The 26,565-nt window shown below is 37.9% G+C and overlaps 1 protein-coding gene across 3 annotated transcripts in view; it reads left to right on the top strand.

The window, feature by feature from the left end:
• Nucleotides 1–25,681, top strand: part of LOC128986601 (ras-related protein Rab-24-like) — a 34,938-nt gene extending 9,257 nt beyond the window's left edge. Inside the window, exons 3-6 of one of the 3 annotated variants that reach the window (XM_054407066.1) lie at nucleotides 7,052–7,178; nucleotides 17,715–17,814; nucleotides 18,441–18,491; nucleotides 24,286–24,422. In XM_054407066.1, coding sequence (XP_054263041.1) covers nucleotides 7,052–7,178; nucleotides 17,715–17,814; nucleotides 18,441–18,491; nucleotides 24,286–24,413 — 406 coding nt within the window. In that variant the 3' untranslated portion in view covers nucleotides 24,414–24,422. Of the gene's footprint in view, nucleotides 1–7,051; nucleotides 7,179–17,714; nucleotides 17,815–18,440; nucleotides 18,492–23,808; nucleotides 24,183–24,285; nucleotides 24,423–25,417 lie in introns of those variants that run through there. The other 2 variants (XM_054407051.1, XM_054407059.1) reach the window with 2 other exon arrangements.
• The last annotated feature ends 884 nt before the right edge of the window (nucleotides 25,682–26,565 follow it).

Below are 26,565 nucleotides of genomic sequence, written 5' to 3' on the forward strand. Positions count from 1 at the left end.
TATGTATTGTCTGGTTTGAAGTAGTTGGCTTCCGGTATATGCTGAAATCTAGTCTATTGTCTATTTTCTCTATGGTCAAATCCAAAAAATTGATCTTATTTGATTCTTCTACTTCCATTGTAAATTTTAAATTAGGTGATATGGTATTAAGATAAGTGTGTAATAAATCCAGTTGTCTGTTATTTCCGTTGAACAAAAGAATTGTATCATCAACATATCTGTGGTACTGCAATATTTTTTGCTTTTGTTTGTTGTAGTCTGAAAATATAAATTCATTTTCTATATAATTTAAGTAAATATCGGCAAGAATACATGACAGCGGGGAACCCATTGCTAGGCCGTCAGACTGTGTGTAGTATTTTTCATTAAATATGAAATAATTCTGTTTCAAAACCTCTTTTAATAAAATCAACAACTCATCAATGGCTTCAGGTAACATATTTGAGCTCGTGGTTAGGTTATTTTTAACTATCTCTAGAGTTTGATCTACGGGGACATTAGTGAAAAGGTTGACAATATCGAATGAAACTAATAAATCTTGCCTCCTAACATTCAAACTTTTTGTTTTGTCTATAAAATCATACGTATTTTTCAAACTTTTGTCGTTATTAAGGGTTATTTCATTCTTTAAGATTTGTTCCAGTTTCTTAGAGAGAGTATAAGTTGGCGCCGAGGTATAGTCTACTAACGGTCTTATTGGTACGCCTTCCTTATGTACCTTAGGCAAACCTCTTAACACCGGTGCTTTAGGGTTAGTTACTGCAAGGCTCTTTATTTCTGCTTCTGTGAATAGTATTTTACAATTTATTAACTAACTTTCTGATCTTTCTCTGAAAGACACTGGTTGGATCTTTTTTAATTTCTAAAATATTATTATTCACTATAAACTCGGTAACCTTATTGATATAATCCATTTTATACATGATGACAACAGTGTTGCCTTTATCGGCTTTACATAATAAGGCTTCATTACTTATTAATTTTTCTCTAATATTATTCAAAGCTGATGCATCTTTTCTGTGTAAATTAGCTAATTTTGATGTTCTGTTTCTCTTTGTATTTCTTCTCAAGTTTGTATGAAGTTAAAACTCGAGCTAAATTACGTCCGTCTTCGTCTGGGATACTTTTTATAGCACATTCTGCATTTATTAATTCATCAAATTGGGCCCTTTTACCTGTTCTAGGGAGGTTATGTTTTAATACAATACAAAAATATTAAACTGAAACTACACAACACCATACAGAATATAAAGTTTAACAAGGATTGTATTAGATATGGGTTAAAACCAAACTATGTACACATAAAGGTTAGAAATAAGTCCTATGCTGCAAGACAAACAGTGGAAAGTGCTGAGAGAGCATGGGTCAGAAATGAAATTAAGTTTCTATACCGTAAAAAAGAAATGTTGAACACCTTGTTGTTAAATAAGTATCTAGAAATGGCTAATAACATCCATCAAATTGCATTAGATAGTATTATCAATAAGGTTGAACAGATGGTGTCTAGTGTTATTAGGTCTAAAAAACTGACCCAAAGAAAGAAACTAACTAGATTAGTTAATGATCAAAAATCTAAGGAAACTACAGTTTTGTTTGATTTTGAGTTTTACCCTAGAGTTATCAAAAACACTAGTATCATATTTGATAATGATGAAACATCCGTATTAGAAAAAGGGTTAAAACATAACCTCCCTAGAACAGGTAAAAGGGCCCAATTTGATGAATTAATAAATGCAGAATGTGCTATAAAAAGTATCCCAGACGAAGACGGACGGAATTTAGCTCGAGTTTTAACTTCATACAAACTTGAGAAGAAATACAAAGAGAACAGAACATCAAAATTAGCTAATTTACACAGAAAAGATGCATCAGCTTTGAATAATATTAGAGAAAAATTAATAAGTAATGAAGCCTTATTATGTAAAGCCGATAAAGGCAACACTGTTGTCATCATGTATAAAATGGATTATATCAATAAGGTTACCGAGTTTATAGTGAATAATAATATTTTAGAAATTAAAAAAGATCCAACCAGTGTCTTTCAGAGAAAGATCAGAAAGTTAGTTAATAATTGTAAAATACTATTCACAGAAGCAGAAATAAAGAGCCTTGCAGTAACTAACCCTAAAGCACCGGTGTTAAGAGGTTTGCCTAAGGTACATAAGGAAGGCGTACCAATAAGACTGTTAGTAGACTATACCTCGGCGCCAACTTATACTCTCTCTAAGAAACTGGAACAAATCTTAAAGAATGAAATAACCCTTAATAACGACAAAAGTTTGAAAAATACGTATGATTTTATAGACAAAACAAAAAGTTTGAATGTTAGGAGGCAAGATTTATTAGTTTCATTCGATATTGTCAACCTTTTCACTAATGTCCCCGTAGATCAAACTCTAGAGATAGTTAAAAATAACCTAACCACGAGCTCAAATATGTTACCTGAAGCCATTGATGAGTTGTTGATTTTATTAAAAGAGGTTTTGAAACAGAATTATTTCATATTTAATGAAAAATACTACACACAGTCTGACGGCCTAGCAATGGGTTCCCCGCTGTCATGTATTCTTGCCGATATTTACTTAAATTATATAGAAAATGAATTTATATTTTCAGACTACAACAAACAAAAGCAAAAAATATTGCAGTACCACAGATATGTTGATGATACTATTCTTTTGTTCAACGGAAATAACAGACAACTGGATTTATTACACACTTATCTTAATACCATATCACCTAATTTAAAATTTACAATGGAAGTAGAAGAATCAAATAAGATCAATTTTTTGGATTTGACCATAGAGAAAATAGACAATAGACTAGATTTCAGCATATACCGGAAGCCAACTACTTCAAACCAGACAATACATAACACCTCTTACCATCCACCCTCACAAAAGATTGCAGCATACAACAGTATGGTGTATAGACTGCTAAACGTCCCCATGTCACCCACTAATTATCAGAAAGAACTCAATATCATTAGGCACATAGCAACGGCTAATGGGTTTGAAGCAAATATGATCGACAGATTAATTAACAAACAGAAGTGTAAAAATAGGAATAAAAATAATGAAGTTCAGCATGATAAGAAGTATGTATGTGTGGAATATTCCCATTCGTTACAGAATGTATTGGCCAAAGAATTAAAAAGACACGGTGTAGAGTTAACTTTTAGGACAAATAACAAGACTATGAACAAACTTAATGTTACGAGAAAGGTTATTGATAAGGGTGACAGGTCAGGGGTATACAGAATTAAATGTGCTAGTTGTCCTAGTGTTTATGTAGGAAAAACGGGGCGCACTTTTAAAACTAGATATAAGGAGCATCATCCGAAACCGAAAGCTGACAAACAAAAGTCTACATTTGCCCAACATCTAATGGACAATAATCACGACCTAAATGACCTCAACACTGGCTTGGAAATCCTTCACACATGTACAAAAGGCAATAAATTGGACACCCTGGAAGAATTTGAAATTTACAAAGCACATACAAAAAATGACAATAGCGAACTTATTTTAAATGACAAACTACAATTCAAATCACATGTAATTTTCAATAGTATTTTAAGTCAGAGGAAGGATTCAAGACCAAGAGGGCAAAGTACAAATGATAATGCCGCCACTGACACGACACCGCATGAATGACTCCAGTCAGCTACTTGCTCTTGTGCGGATATGTCTAATCAACAGGCCTGTTTAGTAAAAAACCCCCGTTTATGTTTATGTATGTGTACGTCGCGTGTGACAGTTTGTGTTTTTGTATATTAACGACGCCACTTGGCTGAACGTCTGATGATGGCATGGATATGCTGAAACGGCCGTAACAATGTTTCAACTTCTATGAGCTGATTGACGAAGGTAACCTTATTTATTGATTTAGGCTGCTAGCAAAGTTTCTACAGGTTTAATCACTGTCTTGATTAAATCTGATGAATGCCCGCTGCTGGCCTAATCAAGCAAATTTCTATAGCCCTCTGCAAACTTTGTTATTCATACATTTTTTACTTCAAAACACTTTTCTCCAAAGACATACATCAGAATTGGTAATGGACAGTAAATACGGACTCACTTTCACAAGAAATCTAATCATAGAACATGATTTATACTTGGTTAGAGCATAGTTTTTCTAATTTTTGTTAGTTACTATGATAAGACTAATTGCCACATGGGAGTAGAGATTAGCTAGAATAAGTGGCGTATCCAGGGAGGGGGCACAAAGGGGGCATTTTAGTTTTATATTAGTGATGTATTGTTTATTGATATCAATTCTCGATACCACTGATACTTGGGCATTGGTTAATTATCGGTGTCGAGAATGGATCTTCAAAAGTCGATTCCGATACCAATAAAAGACACTTTTGCGGCAATCGGAAAATTCCCGCTTTTGCCGCCATTGCGCAAGAAGATGTCTGCATGGCCGCAGAAGATGATCCAAAATTTGCCGCGGTCGCGGAAGACATTGATAATGTTTTCATTACCACTGGAATGGTGAATGTCTGCACGGCCACAGGAAATGATCAGAATTTTGCCGTGGTTGGGAAGACTGTGATGATATTTCCGTTCCATGGGGGATATTCATTTATTATTTTGCCCTTTCACTTTGGTATTCCTCACTGTTTATAAGTTTTTTGCAAAAAAGCTTTTAAGTAACCTCTGAATTTAAGTGGTGATTCAGTTTTATATCTAATAATCTAATTCAGTGATTTAATTAAGTTACTGTATAGATTCAGTATTAAACTCTTGAAGGGCCATTTTAAACTCAAACAACAATTAACACGAAAGCTACGGTAACGGTATACAGAATATCCTACACCATAAAGAAATAATAAAAATACTTCTCTGTGCCTACACTGTCCCTTTTTGAAATAGGAATGCGTGTAGACAGTCCAGTCAAGTACCGGGCGAGTTGAACAAATCAACAACTGGGCCGAATAACTCGTCAGACATACTTGACCCGTGTAAACCAGGCTTAAAGTACTGTACACAAGGCTTGAGTCTAATTTGGTCTAGCATGCTTGACTGTGTTGGATTGTTGGTGATCTTTGTTTATGGACATCCCTTGTAGTTAATATACGGTCATCGTTTCCAGTGTTCTCTGTTTCTAATAAGATGTTCATCAAATCAGTCAAGAAATTGATTATGTACAGTAGGATTTATTTTAGCTAGAAAGGGTTAACGTGGACTATTTTCAATGATGAACTTCTTTGTCTGTAATGCGATAATGTGTTCATACTTGTCAACTTTTGAGGTTAAATCGAAACAAACAAAATGGCATATATTGTTTTAGAAACCGTTTTGTTTCACTTATTAAGGAATGTTCATTTTAGAATAAATTAAAATTATTTAGTATATTTAATTGACTAATTAATTTTAAACATTTTGTATTCACTGCAGTTTATACTTAATACCATTTTACTTTTATACTTTGTACATTTTATACTTGACACTTACCTCTCATAGGCCTATCAATATTAGCCTGCTTGGTACCTGATGAACTGATCTGATGTATTGGTGTTTTTTTTGGTTTGTAATACAGTTATAGCTGTTACTTATTAAGGGTCAAAATATTATAGTTTTGGAACGGTCAGAGTGAGGCAGAGAGTCAGCCAACTATCACTAATCGGCTTAGGTTGCCCGGGTCCGACTCCTATTGTTGGGGCGTCCGCACTGACATCCAAGGAAACAAGAGGCACTGACTCATAATAAATATGTCCTGGAAAGTCCAGTATAAATACTGTATGTAGCTTGGACAACTTTTGATGATTTACAAAAACAAATATCACTACTTTCTTTATCATGAAATTTTGTGACATTTGATATCAAATTTCGAACAAATCGGTTTAATTTTGCCTTTACAAGCAACAAATACCGGTAATTGAATTTGTTATTAAAAAAACCTAACCGTTAATAAAAAACAAATAAAAATATTATATTTACTGGTTGGTTGTGCTACAAACACATCTTTGACAACTTCTTTTTGAATCCGGTGACAGCAGAGATTCAAATCAGGTTCAAAAGTTACTTTCAATATTAATTTGTGATAGACTAGGCAATATTAAAAACTTAATATGAAGGGTTTTATACGAACCAAGCATTCACTGCCTTGCATTCAGCTTTTTGAAAATGTTAGGAAGTATAGTCATGATCCTGTCTATTATCATAATGTTGGATATTTAAAAGATGTGTCACAAGTTTACTGTTTCGTTCTGACAAATCTGGCTGTCACGTATTTGTTATCAGTTGTCCTTCCAGTGACTCATGATGACCTTTGCCTCGTGAGTAACCATTCAAAGATTGTCACCGAAAAATCGCTATGATCTTCAGTCAGTGTTAGTTCGTCTCATAGAGAAGTTCGGCTAATATAACGTTATAGTTTGTGTGAGTTGGTGTGTTAGTGTTAAACGTTTGAGTGTTTAGTTTACGTAGACGATGGAAGAGGAACCCTGAGACCGCAGTCACCCGAGAAATACATCACGCTGAAAACTCAACGTGCGTATACAAGTGGAGAGCGACAAATCATATTAAATGTTTATGCAGTTTTGTGGAGAGAAAATCCAGATATGTCAAAGAGAAATGTTGATTTGAGAACATCAACATGTAACATTTGAGAAATGGGATTTTGCCCAAACACGTCAGTCATAATCAAGCAGTCATGTTATATTCGTGTACAATAGCACCAACTACAGTAGAGTCTTGCAAACTCGGCGTAATGTGAACTGGAAGGGTGCCGAGTTTGTGAAATGCCCGGTTATCGGGAACTAGGGTTAAAAATAAGAACAATAAAGTTTTTAAGCTTTTTATAGTACAAGAAATCCTTAGTACCAGTTGTGAATAATTTGACATGAGCTGGCTTGAGTGCATGATTAACTCGAACTCAAAAAATCACTAATTTTCTGAGCCAGGTAATGGCCGAGTTATCCAGACTGTCGGGTTATCGAGTGCCGAGTTTGCGAGACTCCACTGTAACAAACATTATCAATAAGTTATTTTTCTAAATAAGTATCTATTTCCTACTTTGTTAAGTGATATTTCTTTTTTAGGTACAGGTCAATGAACCAGTTGTTTTATAGAGGTGCTAAAGCTGCCATTGTGTGCTACGATATTTGTGACTCTCGCACGTGGCAAGACTCAAAGTATTGGCTCAGCCAGCTCAGGCTTCATGAGGAGGTAACAAATGTTAATGCCTCTTATCTAAAGTAATACATTATATTACAGAGTAGGTCCAATGACTTCTTCATACACACCACCTTTGCTCAGTTAAATTTATAGTACCAGGGGAAAATCATTAGTTTACTCTGAAAGCAGTCTTAGTATTGCAGATACATAAATCCATTCCCAAACTCCACACTGCTCGCCTTTACTACTTCCTTCACCACTCCCTACGCCGTGGACCTGTTTCCCTCCCTTCCCATTGCATGTTAGGATTGCAGATACATTAATGTAATTGTCACAGACATTTCCCACACTCTGCACTGCTAGCCTTACTACGTCCTACACTATTTCCTACGTCCTGGACCTGTTTTCCTCCCTTCCCATAGCACTTTAGGATTGTAGATACCTTAATCTAATCGTCATTAAGGGTTTACACACTCCGGACAGCTCGACTTGACTACTTCCTTCACCACTTCCTTAGTCGCGGACCTGTATCCCTCCCTTCCCATAGCATTTTAGGATTCAAGATACCTTAATCTAACCGTCATAAACAGTTCCCGCACTCCGGACAGCTCGCCTTGACTACTTCTTTCACCACTTCCTACGTCACGGACCTGTTTCCCTCCCTTCCCATAGCATTTTAGGATTGCCAATACCCTTATTTAATCGTCATAAACAGTTCCCACACTCTGGACAGCTCGCCTTGACTACTTCCTTCACCACTTCCTACGTCGCGGACCTGTTTTCCTCCTTCCCATAGCATTTTAGGATTGCTGATACCTTAATCTTATCGTCATAAACAGTTCCCACACTTCGGAATGCTCGCCTTGACTACTTCCTTCACCACTTCCTACGTCGCGGACCTGTTTCCTTCCCTTCCCATAGCATTTTAGGAATGCAGATACCTTAATCTAATCGTCATAAACAGATCGACCACATTTCGCACTGCTAGCCTTTACTAGGCCTACAATGTATCGAGTAATCTTCAGTATAATCTTTGCTCAATTGTAACAAGTGATGTTTGTTCTTTTGTATTGTATTTTGTAATTTGCTTGTACAATCTTTGACTATTAATAGTCAACTAGGTGAAACCCGTCGATATCGACGGTTACTTTCAAGGCTTACGCTAATTAATCTAACTGCGATAAATTGAGTGACATACATATTTTCAGCATTTAGCATTGTTTAAAAATAAGTGTAAAAACAATATTGATATTAATTGCGTTAGTTACAAAATATGGTTAATCATTCAATGAATAAAATATTTCCCATACTGTACGTCATCGGAGTTGTTGGTATGGTATCTGGTATCTCTTCCTTTGGAAGAACCTTTAAATAGTATTAAAATCGTGTTGGTGGATCTTTTGTAGTTAAACACTTCTGTAATTTCATCAGTGTAATGCAGATTAATCTATGATTTTATTTGAAAAAAAAATCGTTTTGTTGGAAAGACACGTTCTAACTTCAAAGGAAGGTATATCCGTTACAGTGTAAGTTTGATTTTTCCTTCGTCACGTCACGTCAGTTCATATCGTACTTCTGTGCCATTGAATAACCCTCTAGCACAGTTTTGAGAAATTGGCTGTGGGGTTACTGTTAAGCTGGAATTTCTAGACATGGGGGATGTCAGATAGTTGTCTCAGCTGCGACGATATTTTCTGCACTGGGAAAAAAAATATTAAAAGTGCAGTCGCAACCGTTTGCCGAGGATAGCTCAGCCTACAATGGCTGGGTATTGTTCCAGGGTCTGCGATAAGGTCAGGGAAACCACTAGGCCAAAAGCCGGGTCTAACCGGTATAGGACTGGCTCATACACGGGCACTGTGAACAAGTCAAAAACAAGTCACCAAAACAAACGTGCAATAATCACTACCAGGCCTACGCCGATTCTCCACACTCCTAGGGGGTCGTTGCTGACTACGCAACTCGGGCTTCGTCCTAACTATCCAATAGTTAAGCCCAGAGTGCCTAAAACACGGTGAGTTACACGACGACTTGCCAATAAAAACCACAACGCGTGTTATCACCAGGCGGGGTCTACTAGGCCACTATAATCCAATACACAACTCTAATGCCCAAGCTAAGAATCAAACAGTTCACTCAATGATCGTACCATATAATAATATACAAGTACACTATAGGTAGAGTGACTACACCACTAGTAGCTGGTCTCAATAAATACCAAGCCAAACAAGCAAAACTAAATGGCAATTGCACTGTTAAAATATTGAGCTACTTAGTAGCAGTTAAATAAATATTAAATACGTTCCAAACACTAGATAAATATATTATCTGATAGCCGGTACTCCGCTACCCAAGCTACCAAGCTAACGTGTTGGATTACTAAGCAAGCTGTTCAGGTTAAATTAAAATAATTAAATGATTAATCAATACCAACCCTACTGCTACTACAACTACTGCTACTATATCAACGTTATATTGCTTAGCTGGGCTTCTGTTAATAGGCTAATAAAATTAGCTACTAGCCTACTGGCCTCGTGCTTCCGACTACGCACGCTAAATCGTGCAGCCTAGGTTTGTCGGGCCTCAGAGTTATTAGTAATATAACTAACTCTAGGTACAACGCAAAATAATATCTACTACAGTCAATTAAATTATATTATTTGCGCTCTAGCACCTGCCCAGAACCGTCAGGAATACACTTAAATATTATTCCTGACTAATATAAATCCTAACTACCGTCAGGCTTTGACCAGCACGGTTACAACTCTAACTCTCGCAATAAAACCAGATATTAATATTATCAAACTAATAATATCAAGTCGTCCACTCACCACAAGTGGGTCAGTACCCAACTTAACACCAACACTGTTCACCGGTATCACCACACTCCGATGTACCACCAACGTACGCCAGCCGTCTCCACAGGCACAGGACACCAACACTCACTACTTGACTGTCCGAGATCCACCACTAGAATGTCCGTCCTAGGCTATCCTGAACATCTAGGATATCCCAGGCTTATCGGCACTGATAAGCCGGGTCAAAGGGCGCTCGCTAGCTTCGCCGCCGCCGCTAGCTTACCTCAACAATCGGTGCGCGGCCAAATAGCAAAAATATACCCCCCTAGGGAAAATAGCTCGTTACATCCCCCACTTACATCGGGATGAAAAAAAAGAAAACGGCCAAAAGAAAAAAAAATCTTTGAACTCCGGCCAAAACAAAATATTCCAACCCCTAACCCAATGGTGAATCCTACACCACAGGTCTCAAACTCAAAACAAAGAAAAACTCCTCTACTAGCCACTACCAGCCAACATGGTACTGAAAGATTTGGCATCAGGAATCAGACGGGGATTTCCATTGCAAGGGCCTTCGGGGTCTTCGTCACCAATTTTGACACCGTCTATGCGGCCACCTTGGCCAGAACAGTCATCACCCACGCCCATTCTTACTACCTCTGTCCCACATGTCACCAATCCGAGGTCTTGGATGACATCCATACCCAGAATCATGTCTGTGGTGAGAGTGGGGACGTACAAGGCATCTCCTATCCACCGTCTTCCCGCAGTTTCTCCTGCTAGCCGAAACGAGTACTCGGCCATTGACCGTGTCCCATCTGCCATCCTCAGAGGAGTGGTTTTCTTACAAGGCTCTATCCCCAGGCGTTGAAGATGTTCGGCGACTCCTCGCCCAACCAAGTTGACGACGGACCCAGTGTCCAGTAACGCCACAAAAACGCTGCCCATCAGCACAACTTCAACGAAGGGTCTAGAGTCCAAAGTTAGCCGGTCCTCGTCTACTCCACCAACCAGGCTGTTTAGTTTTCCGAGCCACTCGGACCACTCTTCTGAGGTCGTTCGTTTTGGGTGGCCTTGCCCAGTTGACCTCCTGATGTCTGAGCTGGCCTGCCGTTTCCCGCCCGACATCCACACTGATTCACCGTCAAACCAGGTTTGCCACATCCATAACATGAGATGGTCCTCGGCTTACCACAGCCTTTGGCAAGGTGACCAATCTCCTGGCACCTAAAGCACCGCACACCATCAGCATCTTCCCTTGTCATTGCGGGCCTTCGTACACGAGCCTCGATCGAGTATGAACCAACCCGCTGCCCAACTGACTTGGCTTCAGGAGACGGTCTTTCAAAACTACCTCTTTCGAACGTGACAGTCTCAAGATTCTTTTCAGCTTTCTTCCTGGGAACGTAGGCGGTTTCCAAAACCAGCGCTACATTTGGTGAAGGAGGAGGTCGGAAGGCCACCTTCTCTCGCAGATAGGCCTCATAGTCTTCAGCCAACTCCACCATCTCGGCCAGGTTGCTGAAATCACGCCGGCGTACCATCAGCTTGTACTCGGGACGCATATTGTTGTAGATCAAGTCCAATCTACCATGCTCCGACAACGTACCGCTACGCCTAAGCAAGGTACTTATGGCAACGACGTAGTCTCTAAAGTGTTCGCCTTCACCCTGTGTCCTTTTCCGGATCTCCTCATCCAAGTTCCTCCAATATCCCGGTGGGAAGAACTGGATTTCAAACTGATGCCGGAAAGCTTCGAATGAATACAGGAGCTCCTTACAATTCCTGTACCATAGAAGCGCTGAGCCTTGCAGCAGCTCCGGCAGCGCTCTGAGCAGGTCCTCTGATGATATAGAGTAGGACCCCCTCAGCTCTTCAAGACGCTCCAGGAATGATACAGGGTCTCTACGGCCATCAAACTTTAAACCCCACTTCCGGACCATGTCACATATCTTGGAGCAATTCTTCGGCTGCACCCTGCTGGCCTCATTCGAGAGCATATCCGAGCCTCGTGGCAGCTCCAAGCTAGAAGGCCGGACTGGTCTCTCAGAACTATCATTGGGCCGCTGCCATCCCTCGGGTCTACTTGGTAACCCAAAGGTAGACAGCTGAGCAGCCACAACAGGGGACGCAGGGTTGGCGGGTCTTTCGAACCCATAGCCAACCTCATTACTCGGCGAGCCTCTCGCCTGTCGCACCACCGATGCCAGATGTTCTCTAAGAGTCCGGGTATCAGTCCAAAGACAACCCAAGGATCTCTTTAACCACCTCTAACTCCCTGCTAAGTCCCACTATCTCTGCTTTATTCGATTCCGCATTACCCATTACCTGAGGTACGGTTCTCGGGGGGTCAGGAAGCTCCACAGTTGTAGTAGCCGGCGGTACATATGCCGGTGCAGCAGCCCCAGCCGTACACAGCCTATCATCGCTATACCGACGGGCATTCCGCTGCTTCCAAAACGATGAAAATCGCTGCCGTAATTCCGCAGAAGTACCAGTGGTCACCAAACCATACTGGTCCATCGTTCTCATGAGCTCCCCTTTCGAGAGGTCATAGATCCAACCCACGCGACCGTCCCGGGGCTGCGACCCCAAGGACATAGTCGCTGGCGCGGAATAGGTCAACGAAGTTGTCACCGTCGTAGCCACTACCGAAGAAATTATCGGCCAAACGGGCGAAGACGCCGGCCACAATGACGATGTCGTCATCACCGACAGTTCGGAGCTAACCCCAGAACTAGTCGTAGCAATAGCAGACGTAATAGGCGTACCGCCCAGCACAGACGTCGTACTCGTAGTCACAACCATATTTAAAATCCAAATACCACGACTAATCCGCAAAAATAAGAGCGAAACCAATTAAAATATATTTAACACCGTTATAATATATCAAACCAGTTATAGGTGTGAAAGTCAAACCACAAATACACAATAAGGGTTCTCACTCAAATAATATTCGATGATAAAGCTCAATTAATTAGCAAAATAAAATTACTAACTAATATCTATGTATACAACCACTAAATAAATTAGGGTTCACAACACACCACGCTGTAACAGAAAACAGGTTAGGCCTACCCAACCGACTATAAAATCACAGCAGGTCTGCCTAAAACTCTGCTCAACAGCTCAGGTCCGCAGCCAATCTGCACAAGTCCGCAGCAAATCTGCACAAATAAAATTATTTTGTTCGGGCGCCGTTAATACGTCAGCAACACTGCCAACCTCAGTCCCTGTTCGCAGGCGCCATCTTGCGACGATATTTTCTGCAGTGGGAAAAAAAATATTAAAAGTGCAGTCGCAACCGTTTGCCGAGGATAGCTCAGCCTACAATGGCTGGGTATTGTTCCAGGGTCTGCGATAAGGTCAGGGAAACCACTAGGCCAAAAGCCGGGTCTAACCGGTATAGGACTGGCTCATACACGGGCACTGTGAACAAGTCAAAAACAAGTCACCAAAACAAACGTGCAATAATCACTACCAGGCCTACGCCGATTCTCCACACTCCTAGGGGGTCGTTGCTGACTACGCAACTCGGGCTTCGTCCTAACTATCCAATAGTTAAGCCCAGAGTGCCTAAAACACGGTGAGTTACACGACGACTTGCCAATAAAAACCACAACGCGTGTTATCACCAGGCGGGGTCTACTAGGCCACTATAATCCAATACACAACTCTAATGCCCAAGCTAAGAATCAAACAGTTCACTCAATGATCGTACCATATAATAATATACAAGTACACTATAGGTAGAGTGACTACACCACTAGTAGCTGGTCTCAATAAATACCAAGCCAAACAAGCAAAACTAAATGGCAATTGCACTGTTAAAATATTGAGCTACTTAGTAGCAGTTAAATAAATATTAAATACGTTCCAAACACTAGATAAATATATTATCTGATAGCCGGTACTCCGCTACCCAAGCTACCAAGCTAACGTGTTGGATTACTAAGCAAGCTGTTCAGGTTAAATTAAAATAATTAAATGATTAATCAATACCAACCCTACTGCTACTACAACTACTGCTACTATATCAACGTTATATTGCTTAGCTGGGCTTCTGTTAATAGGCTAATAAAATTAGCTACTAGCCTACTGGCCTCGTGCTTCCGACTACGCACGCTAAATCGTGCAGCCTAGGTTTGTCGGGCCTCAGAGTTATTAGTAATATAACTAACTCTAGGTACAACGCAAAATAATATCTACTACAGTCAATTAAATTATATTATTTGCGCTCTAGCACCTGCCCAGAACCGTCAGGAATACACTTAAATATTATTCCTGACTAATATAAATCCTAACTACCGTCAGGCTTTGACCAGCACGGTTACAACTCTAACTCTCGCAATAAAACCAGATATTAATATTATCAAACTAATAATATCAAGTCGTCCACTCACCACAAGTGGGTCAGTACCCAACTTAACACCAACACTGTTCACCGGTATCACCACACTCCGATGTACCACCAACGTACGCCAGCCGTCTCCACAGGCACAGGACACCAACACTCACTACTTGACTGTCCGAGATCCACCACTAGAATGTCCGTCCTAGGCTATCCTGAACATCTAGGATATCCCAGGCTTATCGGCACTGATAAGCCGGGTCAAAGGGCGCTCGCTAGCTTCGCCGCCGCCGCTAGCTTACCTCAACAATCGGTGCGCGGCCAAATAGCAAAAATATACCCCCCTAGGGAAAATAGCTCGTTACACAGCCTTTTCAGTTACATAATAACCTTTTCGTTAGTCTAATAACATTCAAAGGCTCTCTAAAAGTTCAAGTTCTTATTTGTATACATATCTATATTATGTTTTTAATAAGCTGAATGAATACATCGAAGTAACCTCTCTGAACAGTCTGCAGTATATTGCAGTTTTATAGCTTAATGACTTTCTAAATCATGCACATATTTCTACATGAATATTGTAAAATGTTTTATCCAGTTGCTGTAAACCACTATTAATTTAACAAAATACGGACACGGCTCAAATGGGCACCGTGCCCTTCTGCACTGGTACTATTTTGTATTGTATTACACAATCGAAGATTTTTCCAATGATTGAAAGCACGTATGACAATAATCTCATGAACCTATGATTATCTGTCTAGAATAATACGATAAAATATAGGGAAAAGGTGTGAAAAAGGCAGACACCAACCCGTAAAATAGATATAAGATAGATAAAAGAAATACTTGTTAGAGTTATTGTGATAAAAGGATTTTCTACTGATTTCGTTATGGAACTTTATATTGCAACACATGACATGATACAGAAGAAAATCAACTTTAAAATCAGAAAATAACATTTCAAATACTTCTTTTGGACAATTCAGTAACTCCCAATAAATGAGTTTTGTTTAAAATACAATTTTAATATTAACAGCTGTTTTATTAAAAAGTATTATCGACATGACCAAAATGTAAACAAATCTGTGGAGGGATCTTTAAAGGCTTCTGGGGCAGAGCCCTAAGCGAATTTACTTCGTTTTTCATTTGATCACTCATCTACAGACAAAGACCTTTCTTTGGACACCTTTACCAAGTTTCTACGCCCAGCCGTTCTCTCAAATTAGTGGAGACAAAGTTTCCAATAAAATACTTGAATTCCCCCATGTTAATCTTATGGGTGAAAACCCAACTTTGATAGACGATCCTGGCCAAACTAATAAAGATTTCAAAAAAAGAAAAAACACTTTGCAAAACTACAGATTAGGGCAATTGTTTTGACACTTCAATCATCAAAATCGGTCCAAAAATGAGGGAGGAGTTCTGTTTACAAAAATCGGCTTAGCGTATTATATATATATATATATATATATAGATGGTACAATACTGTGGGGAGATGGCTTATATTGTGAACACATGCTACAACTTCAAGTCTTTTGTTTACTTTTCCTTGTTATTTAATTCAACCAACATGGTTACTTAGCAACCCATAAGACTAATGTTAAAAAAATTTGACTTTCAGTTTCATTTTTTACGTAATTTGATTTTTGATGGCAGTTCTAACTGCAGTAAACTCTTTTTTAGGCCAGAAATAAACTATTTACAACATTTGAAGAAAATTGTCGGAGCCGTTTTCAAGATCTTTCTTGCAAGCAAGCAAGCATACATACATACATACCTACAAGCAAACCTTGCTCATATAGGATGAGGTAGACACCAGGGGCAGCTCCAGCACGGATCCCTGGATCGCGATCGCGGCGTTTCATAAATCCAAACTGCCTCCCACCACTCATAATTCAGTAACATTATATAATATTGATTGAAGGTTTACATCAGAGAATTTGATTATTTAATGGTAATATTAAGTTTATAACAAATTAACATTAAGCTTTCTGCCATCACATTTTTAAGGTCAGTATCAGTAACTGATCCTGATCAAAATCAGATCTTGGTATCATAGTACAATGGATAAGGGCTTAACCCGGACATCCAAAGTGACTGCACACTTTTGACTCCAAGGTCTTCAGCACAGTCCACATAATGTTCAGTAAAAAGTTAACACTTATTTGAGCGTTGTGTTTGGTGGGGAAGGGGGTAAAAGTTGGAGAAATGGCACTTTTTTTGTTTTTATCTCAGAAGCTATGCATTGTAGCACAAAATACGTCCTATACAAAAATAATATACACAAAATTCTAAACGAGAATGGTTTTTTAAAAATTTTAATAGGCCTAGATTTAACGGTTACAGAGTTACAGAAGCTTAGAAATGGAATGGATTTTTACCATTTTTAACGCTTGAAAATGTTGCAGCTAAATATTTAAAAAAATATTAAAGCTAGCTGCTACAAAATTTGGAACAAAGTCGCTGGACATAATATGATTTTAATTTATTATATAATCATACACTAACTTCCCAGGGGGACGACCCGCTAGAAGTCAGAAGAAAATCTTTAAGGTAAGCATAAGTTGATAAAAAATGTACATACAACTAAAGGTCCTTGTATGTAAAATACAATACCACAAACCCAAACTCAAACGGACAAACAAGTCTGAAATGGCAGCCTTTCATAAGTTTCTTAAATATGTAAATTTGAATCTTTGAACAGCTTCCATTTTCGACTAAGTTATACATTTGAGTTCAGGTTAGTATTGTATTCCGCTAATAAAGACCTTTAATTTGATATGCATATCAAGATCAAGCCATGCCTACATTTATGATTTCCTTCTGACTTCTAGCGAGCGCCTCAAAATTGCAACTTCAAGAAATCTTTTAACGACTGCCATTTCAGACTCGGTTGTTTTTTTATTTCCAAAGTAGCGAGGCTATATTTTAATAGCCAAAGACACTCTCACCAATCCAGTGAATACAAAAAAATGATTTGAATCTTGGTCGGTACTCTAGTTTTCTCGGAGTAGGCCGCCGTGTAAATTGGCAACACTAGAACGAAATAACTGACATTTTGGAGCTACGGACAGAATGACAGACAGAAATTGAGATAAGACTCTTTCGTCTTTCTTAGGCTATCAAACGTAAAAATAACCAAAAACTGCATGATTCTACGCAATGTACAGACAAAGCTGTAATTTTATTTATATAGATAATTCTTTTCCAACAAAAATTCAACTATTTTTTCTTTAAAAGATACTTACCCTAACCCTATAATCAGTGATAGGGTAACAAAAATGTTTCTAAGGTAGCTTTAAATACTTGTCTTATTAGTTAACGGCCCAAACGAAGTGTGCTGGGTAAAGCTATGTATTACAATAAAATATTGATATTATACTTATTGTGAAACTATCTATACATGAGATTAATATGCAAAAATGATTTGTGTAGGATTGCAAAATTTACCTGTGTGGCACAAAGAAAGATCTTGTGAAAGATGGAAACAGGCCACGTGATATTGACTTTGAAGTAACCACCAAACACGCAGCAGGTAAAATATAAATATTTTATAACATAGAAATGTCTAATAAATAATAAATAACAATTTTTAGCTACTAAGAGGGTTTTCTTAATATTTCCACAGATAGCTTACAGTAAGACAGGTCCAACTTGCCCAAATAGGCAAACTAGGCGGCCACTTGTTTGGTGGGGGGGGGGGGGGGGAATTGAGGATTAATTTTAATTTCAGGACTTAAAAATATCAACTGCATGAAAGTATTTTCCATCTTTATTGGCGGAATAGTTTGACAGTGGTCACACTTATTATAACTACTTATTTATAGGGTAATTGGTAAAATTTTAACAAATAGTGTTTTTGGCCTCTAGGGATATCAAAATGAAGAAGGATATTGGTCCCGGGCCTGGGTCTTACCGTGCCAGCTACGGTTATAGCTTCTTCCGTATAGGGAAATTCGCTAAAACTAGTTAAAAGCTATCTCAGGCAGGGGCCATACTCATCTTACCTTGCTGACTTTTTCCACAGGTGTTACACGTGTGTTTGTGACTTGCGACATGTAGCTATTGATCAGGAACTTATTCTTTTTGTAGATGATACAACAGCCTTGATAAAAAAATTATAGTATTATTTAGATTTATTTAGGCCTATTTATTTTTCAGGAATTCAAGCAAAGATTATTGAGGTATCAAGTAAAACGGGGGAAAATGTCAGTAAGTATCTATTCAATGCCTCACTTTAACCTACTGCACCTTATGTTTAAGTAGGTTACCTTGGTATTATAAATAAGTACCTTGAGACCTCGCTCAATAAAATCAGCCGTTGACCAGTAGACTGGAATGGGCCTTGTCATATAACTCAAAAGCACAGTAAAAATTAAAACTTTTTTAGCTTCATACGAAGTGGCTGGCTTGGTTCTCTACTTTCCATAAATCCATAGAATCCCTCTACAGAATTAAATATAATTAAAATAAATTATTAATAGAGTTAAAATCATAGAATTAAAAACCTGCTTCCCCTCCACTCTGCTCTTCCTCATCCCAGGCTCCTTGAATGTTATCCCAATGGCTTCTTCCCTCGTGAGAAGAAAAAAACTCCTCACAATTACATCCCTAGGCCAGCACTCTAGTATGCCCCCCCTGGAGTTGCTACTGCTTGAATAAACAGAGGAACATTCATGGGATAAATTAATTATCAGTTTACAAAACATAAATCAACATTTACTTTATGAAACTTCCTTGTTTTTATTTTTGCTGTATTCAATTTCATAATGATTTAGTAGTTAGAGAAATATAAGCCCTAAACCATATACTGTAGCTTACACAACAGTAATATTACAGATTATTTTAGTTTAATTTTTTTATCATAAAAATAGCTAGCCTATAGTAATATTCTTTTACTAGAATACAAGGACTATTCTCCTAAGATAATGTGTTTTAAAATATTATTTGGTAATGAAATAACCTAAAGTCGTTCCGACAATACAACTCGGTATAGTGGAAACATATGTTCTGGAAAGTACAGTTTAAAGTGAAAACAGCATATGTTCTTCAACCGGAGACTGGGACCATGGTGTCGTCCTGTAATCCAGCTACTTGGAGGTCACATATTGTGGATATTTATAGGCATGATCTGTGGATGCAATACTCCCTGGTGTGGATTAACATCCGCACAAGTGAGTACTACCACTATCCGCACCACAGTACTGTCTTGATAATTAGACCAATTCGTAAATCCACTCATCCTACTCTCGTCTCCATTCATACTTGGCTTAAAATACCTACATTCGTATGGTCGCCATTTAAATTCAAAGTATTAAAATAACCTAAATCCACCATAGTAAAAAGGAATTGCCACGACCAAGTCTCGAACCGTGGAAGCTGCAATGAGGAAACAGAATAACAGAACGTTTGCATTTAAATAATCCACGGTAAAAAGTATTTGTTGCAACCGGTTCTCAAACCAAGGAAGCTGGAACTTTATTTTTGCAAGAAAACATTAAAGGTGATTTTATAGTTCTAAAATTTGTGTAAAAAGATGCCGCGTCCTGGTTTCAAACCAGGGAAGTTGGCAAGCTATTAACTTGTGACAGCCTAATACTTAACTTTAATTAAGACCGTTAAAAACTCTTTGTATTAGTCTCAAGCCAGCGACTTTTGTCACCTTGCCTAAGTGACTAGCTTAGCTATCTCTGTGATAAATAAATATGTGATATACTTACATATAATTATAATTACACATACGTTTGTTTTTATAGTATCAATATGTTGTAAAAACACTGTCTACCTAAATTGAGTTTAACATTTGAATAACTAGGTGTACAATGCAGTTGTCTGCTAGCAATATTGAGTGGAGCTAGTATATTAATCCTGCAATAAGCTTATTTGATAAATGGAGTACCTATATGCAGTATCCAAACTCATTGGTATCTTTGGTTCACATTATTGGAATTTTCCTATTTGCAGTACCTATTCAAAATCTGCATTAATGGTATGTCAACGTCTTGTTCACGTAAATGGAAAGTCTACTTGTAATATACAAACTCAATGGTAGGCCTATATTTGATTCACAGAGATAGAACTGCTATTTGGAGTATTTAAAGTAAATGGTGCATCAGCCTAATTGCGGCGACCCTAATTATTCATTTGGTAGTCAATTATGCTCAATAATATTAATCCGATTATTCTTCCCTTTTTCTCTGTATGGTATTTGTAATGTCCTATTTTAGATGATTCGTTGACTAACGTATGTTGCGACTCTTGTTTACCTTTTTTGTTATCTAGCAAGAAATTTCATGACGACCAATTAACCCATAAGGCCCATGTTAAATTTCTAAAAGTTTTAATTCACGTAGGGAAAAATCATGTGGTCCGATTTGTACCATTTCAGATTTATACCTTCCCATGGTTGGATCACTGTGCTAAATCTCGTGGAGATTGCTTCAGCAGTTCAGGAGGAGTATTTGTAAAACAAAAGCAGGAGTGTAGTATATAAGAGCTTCACTTCGCTCCGCTCAAACATTGTGTTTAAGGTTACTTGAACATTTTCAAATTCAACCTTTATATCATAAGTAATATTGAAACTTTCAAAATAACTTTATATTTTGAAATTCACCAGGATGCACTGCAGAACATCCACTAGTGTCAAAAGACTCAACACTAATTAAATAATATATTATTACAATAGGGGAGGGGGGTGTTACAACAACTAAGTTAAAGAAATTAGCTCATTATTATAGATAGGCTAGTTATATGTTTAAGTTATGTCATATATCAGGGGTGCCCATCCCCCCCTAGACTCATGACGCACTCCCCCCCCACAATTGAGCAACAGCCCCCCCACCATAAATGATGTACACAACAAACGATAAACATTATTCCCCCGCCCAGCATTATTTGTAAAACTGAAAGAAGTTTTATACATTGTTTTACGTATTGAAAATTCAAACCCAGTTAATCATAAATAAAGTTATAGTTTTGTTTGTCTGTACATTGCTCATAATTATACATATTTTAGTGTATTTTTACGCTTTATACATTGAAGAAGTTGAAACACGTCTTATCTCAATTTATGTCCGTCTGTCACGGCCCAGAAGGCATTTTACGCAGCCTACTCTAAAGAAAACTAGAGTACCGATTATGATTCTGATGGTTTGTACCCTAGTGTAATTCACAGGATTGGCGAGAGTGTCCTTAGCCATTAAAATATGGCCTCACTACTTTGGAAATAAAATAACGGACGATCAAAAACCCAATTTTGTGTGATTTTTCAAGTTTTTTCCCCTGTTTACTACATACGTATTTATGAAATACTAATAATCTGTTAAGAGAACACGTCATATGAAATTACGACCAGCTGTTTTGATATAGAGTCCTTTTTCTAGCTGTCATTGATATGTTTACATAAATGTTGTTTACGAATACTGTGTAGGCCCTAACCATTTCCGATCATGTTTGTAAGCAAATCCAAAACCAAGTGAGATTAATAACCGTGTGGCTTTGGCTTACATAACGGGTTTGATTTATCACGGGTACTAATACGAGTATGTAACTGTAAATTAAATTAAATAATTAGCCATCATCCAGGTCGGGAACCGGAGATTCTGTGTGTATCAAGTTGTACTTGAATTTTGATTACCGGGAAAAGACCATGAATCAGTGTTGTACAGGACTGGAAGACTTATCTTTCTATATAAATAAAAGAGTTTTATAAGTCACCTCAATTTAAGGAATTTTTATTGCCAGAATATCTATATGGCGTTCGTAAGCTCTGCTTAACGAATTGTCAGCGTCTTCCTCTTGATATATATAACGACCCCCTCTTCCTCCCTTTGGAAACATCACAGCTCCTTTGATGAAAATGAAATGGAAAAAACGATTGTGCCAACAATCGTCTGCTCCGTTTTACACTTCTGTCTGCTGTGCGCGATGTTACAACGACTTAACAACATATTTCAGATACAACAGCTGGGGAATAATGACGATATAATGCTTAGTAAACTGTGATTGAGTGATTAGTAACCATGGTAACTTTAGTAAGGCTGTGATTGGGCAATGAGTAGGCCTAAATATGGCGACTTGTTGAATTTGTGTATGAATTGAAGAGAAACCTAACAAAGAACAGAAGAACAAAGAAAAAGAATAACAAGATTGTTCTCGTTACATTCTTTTTTAAGAGTGTTTTTACTATCTCTAAATATAATTTTAAAATTTTGTATTACTTATCTATCAATTCCTATGTTGTGATACCCACCTTGTGATAGCACATACCGGTAGCCTATCTGTCTATCGTCATGAACAGCAGCTTATAACATTTTCTAAGGTTAAATATTTACGTTATTTATAGCAATGCAGTGTTTGGCTAGTTATTAGTTGAGTTTGAGTTAGCTATAATTTTAAACGTTGCCGTTTGTACAACTGAACCAAGAGAAATTATTTGAAATGTCATTATTACACAATAATAATGATTGTGCAATATTGAATTTCGTTTATAAAAATGCAAATCGTGACGTTAATGGCTGTTTACAGCGTTTTAATGGGTTTGTTATCTGTTTTTATACTATATTGTATTAAACGTATTTTCATTACCCTCCCCCCCAGTATAAACTCCGGTAATCGAGTATCTACACAATAGTGTACAGTATTGTAGCCTATGCAACTTGATTGTATTTTAACGAGCTTTATGTCAACAAAACGTTCTGTGCTGAGTCGCGGTGTAGCTGGACTTGGTCTGTACCACGCGTTATCTTTATCTATCACAGCAGTTGAGCCATTCCGTGTCCTCCCTCTTAGATCTCACGTCTTGCTAATCTTGTATGATAACTTACTACACGAATCCTAAACATTGCTATTTTAGCTAATTGAATTCAATAATAAACTATTGTCATCAATTATTAGACTTTCTATCTGGTGACTTCGTAATGTATTTTTGATTGTCGTCATGTTGAACACTGTTGCAATTAAATTTAGCCACCCCCCCATTTGAATTTTTGCAACCCCCCCCCAAGAATTTCAATGACGCAGTTTGCGTCTCAGCCCCCCCTTGTGGGCACCCCTGCATATATTACCTTTAATTTGTTCCATTTATCTACATTTAATTTAACTCCACATTTCTTCTAGATGCAATACCTTTATTATAACATGTGTATTGAGCTCACCATCTCCAATTATAATTTGAAAATATTCTTAAATTGTTAATACTTTATCCGTATACTCCTTGAAATCCCTTAGGTATTATAGTGTTAGTTTTTTTACTTCAACCCAACATAATGGAAATATATGGAGCTTGAATTTTGATAATGCCCAATAGAATGCGCTAGTAGTACTTTTCTTAACGCTACCAATTCCTATTGGAAATAAAAAGAACTAAGTGAGAGATTGAGTTTGACGATGCTATCCTCTAGAGACACACGCTTTACCATTGATCTAACTTGATTGCTGATCAAACCTTCTTTCTAATGTCATATAACATTTAAAATGGACTTTAAACCTTTACTTGATGAGCAATACTGATTACAACACTTTTACTTAGGCTGTCCCGTCAAGAGAACCTGTACCAGCCAAAGCTACAGCAACGGCAGCAGCAATAACAACGTAGGAATCAGCAATTTTTATCCGGACTATCTCCATCCATACGAGGTGTATTACGATCTCACTCGGTGCTTTGTACAAAGTGGATTCATATCGTCCTTGTCGGTGACGACAGATGACGTCATGTGGTACAGAGCGCAGACAGTGTATGCTCCCACCAACACACTCAATGGAGCAGACCAAGACCCGAGAGTAATATCTTGTCAAGACGACGAAGACCACAATGTATTGCTGGAAATTCTAATCAACGTCTTGTAGGAGAAGTTGTGTAATTCTGTTAGTAATAGTAAATTTTTGGTAGCCTATTTTTGTTAGATAAAGTAAATAAATTTATACCAAATTTATCAAACGCTTTTGCTTCAGTTGTATCCTTACTGGTGGTTGCAACAAATTTAAGGGAAATTATTAACTATTTCAGATGTGTTATTTAAAATGATTGTTGACGACTACATGGATTCTCACAACAGTCGTGAAGAGATGTCTGTAGAGGAAAACATTAGACTGTCACCAAAGCCTCTACACCGACGGTTATTTTGCTGTTCCTAATTAAGTACTTCTTGGGGCAAAAGGATGAAGCTTACCAATTCAAAGTACAAATTGTGTTATTTAAACCACTGCAACACATTTATAGTTTCAGTTTCACTCTAACGATCTTTAAGGCTCAGCGCACACGGTGTGACTGTTTTACAACAACTGTTGCAAACCAGTTGCGTCTGGAACCAGTTTGCAACTGAAACAAAACTTCTGTCCGCACACGGTGTGACTGTTTTACAACTACAGTTGCGTCTATTGTGCAATCAGTGGAGTGCAAATTTAGTGCAGTTACATTATTTTAAGGCCTTAAGTGCGCTTACTATGTCGGACTTAGACGAAGAAGACGTTATTAGCTATTATCAATACCGAAGACAGCGAAGGGTACTGAGAGAGCATTGGGTTCACCCTTATTTGAGCAAGAATGTTAGTATTAGGCTGTTTGTAGCAGCTAGAGCTATTCGGATAGGAAATTATAAACACTAAAAACACTATTCGGCCATCAAAATTCCACCAAAATACCACCTAACACCACAAAAACACCCCGTGGTCTCGTGCAACTGAAGTCTGTAACGCAACTGCAACGTCGGGCCCACGGTTGCATGTGACTGGTTTCAAACTTTTTTTGAAATCGCATACAACCAGTTGCGTCGTGTGCGCCTCCCCACTGCAATACATTGCCGAGGTGCAACAAAAGTTGTAAAACAGTCACACCGTGTGCGCTGGGCCTAATCCAGACATTTTGTGCTGTTTTCTCGTTACAGCTTCTATGGTACCGAGACTCGTTTGCGGTAATTACTATTTGTCACCATGGATTTTTGTTGCTGAACATATGCTGTTTTCACGCTAAGCTATACTTTCCAGAAAATATTTTTCCTCTACTTAACTCAAGGTTTTTTAATAGGATTGTAAATATTTTACTTTTTGTAAGCTTGTGCTTAATTTTTAATTACTGTATACTGAATTCATGGTTACCTGGTGGTTGCAACAAATTTAAGGGAAATTATTAACTATTTCAGATGTGTTATTTCAAATGATTGTTGACGACTACATGGATTCTCACAACAGTCGTGAAGAGATGTCTGTAGAGGAAAACATTAGACTGTCACCAAAGCCTCTATACCGACGGTTATTGTGCTGTTCCTAATCAAGTACTGATCCCACACAATCTTTAACTGTTAAGAATATATTTTTTAAATTTTTGATCTTATTTTATAGTTGTTAGATATGACAATATTAGTTTTATTATAGGAACTAAAAAAAAACTATTTTATACCAAGAAATGTATATGAGCTTCGTGTATGTTAGAAGTTACAGTGTCCCTAAACACCACCTATGAGAAAAAAATCTCATTTTACAAGGCAAAATAATAACTAACTATGATAGGCCTATTGTTTTATAATACAGTAGTCTCGCTATTCCAAACTAATTGGGATCAAACCCTCAGATTTAATCAACGGTAATCAACATAATGATGGTGAAATTATCACAATTGCGGTTGATGTTTATGTAGCTGTGATTGCAGAAGATATTGGCGTTATGAGAGATCTCGTCAAGCGGGCTCTCATAGTTACAACACTAAAAGAGTTTGCTTGAAAACAATGTTGTAGAATATGTGGGAGATGACAACACCGGTGCCGCAATCACAGGAGACAATCGCCAATCACTGAGATGGGGACACCGATAGACAATGGAAATGTTGCCGACAACATTTTAGTTGGTTGAAAGTTTCTCTTTTGTTGTTAGAGGCATCAGTAACTAACTTCGCCAACATTTGCAACTATATTACTATCTTCATTGGTGTTTGTGGTATCATCACCAGATTCTCCACTTTTTGTAGCAACATTGCAAACCACTCAATTTTCCACCGTTCATGGAGATATCCTCAGCATTGTCAATGTGCATGACCATCATTACTTGATTATAGGAAATTTCAGGCAACATTCCTATTATTACCAACTTTTGTGGCAATATTGATAGCCTGGCTAACGTTAACAATCATCACTTATATCTTCAACGTTCTTGGCGTTATTGCAAACATTGCCAAAAACACATGTACCATAGCTAATTTCTATGATATTTCCAGTATCAGTGAAGTTTGTGGCTATGCTGCTAGTTTCTTTGATATTTAGAGAGACTCTACCAATGAGGGAATTCATGTATATGC

Source organism: Macrosteles quadrilineatus, unplaced genomic scaffold, assembly GCF_028750875.1.
Source record: "Macrosteles quadrilineatus isolate MER2022 unplaced genomic scaffold, UCM_ALF_1.0 Scaffold_1__1_contigs__length_201487025, whole genome shotgun sequence".
In the NCBI taxonomy this organism is placed as follows: Eukaryota; Metazoa; Arthropoda; class Insecta; order Hemiptera; family Cicadellidae; genus Macrosteles; species Macrosteles quadrilineatus.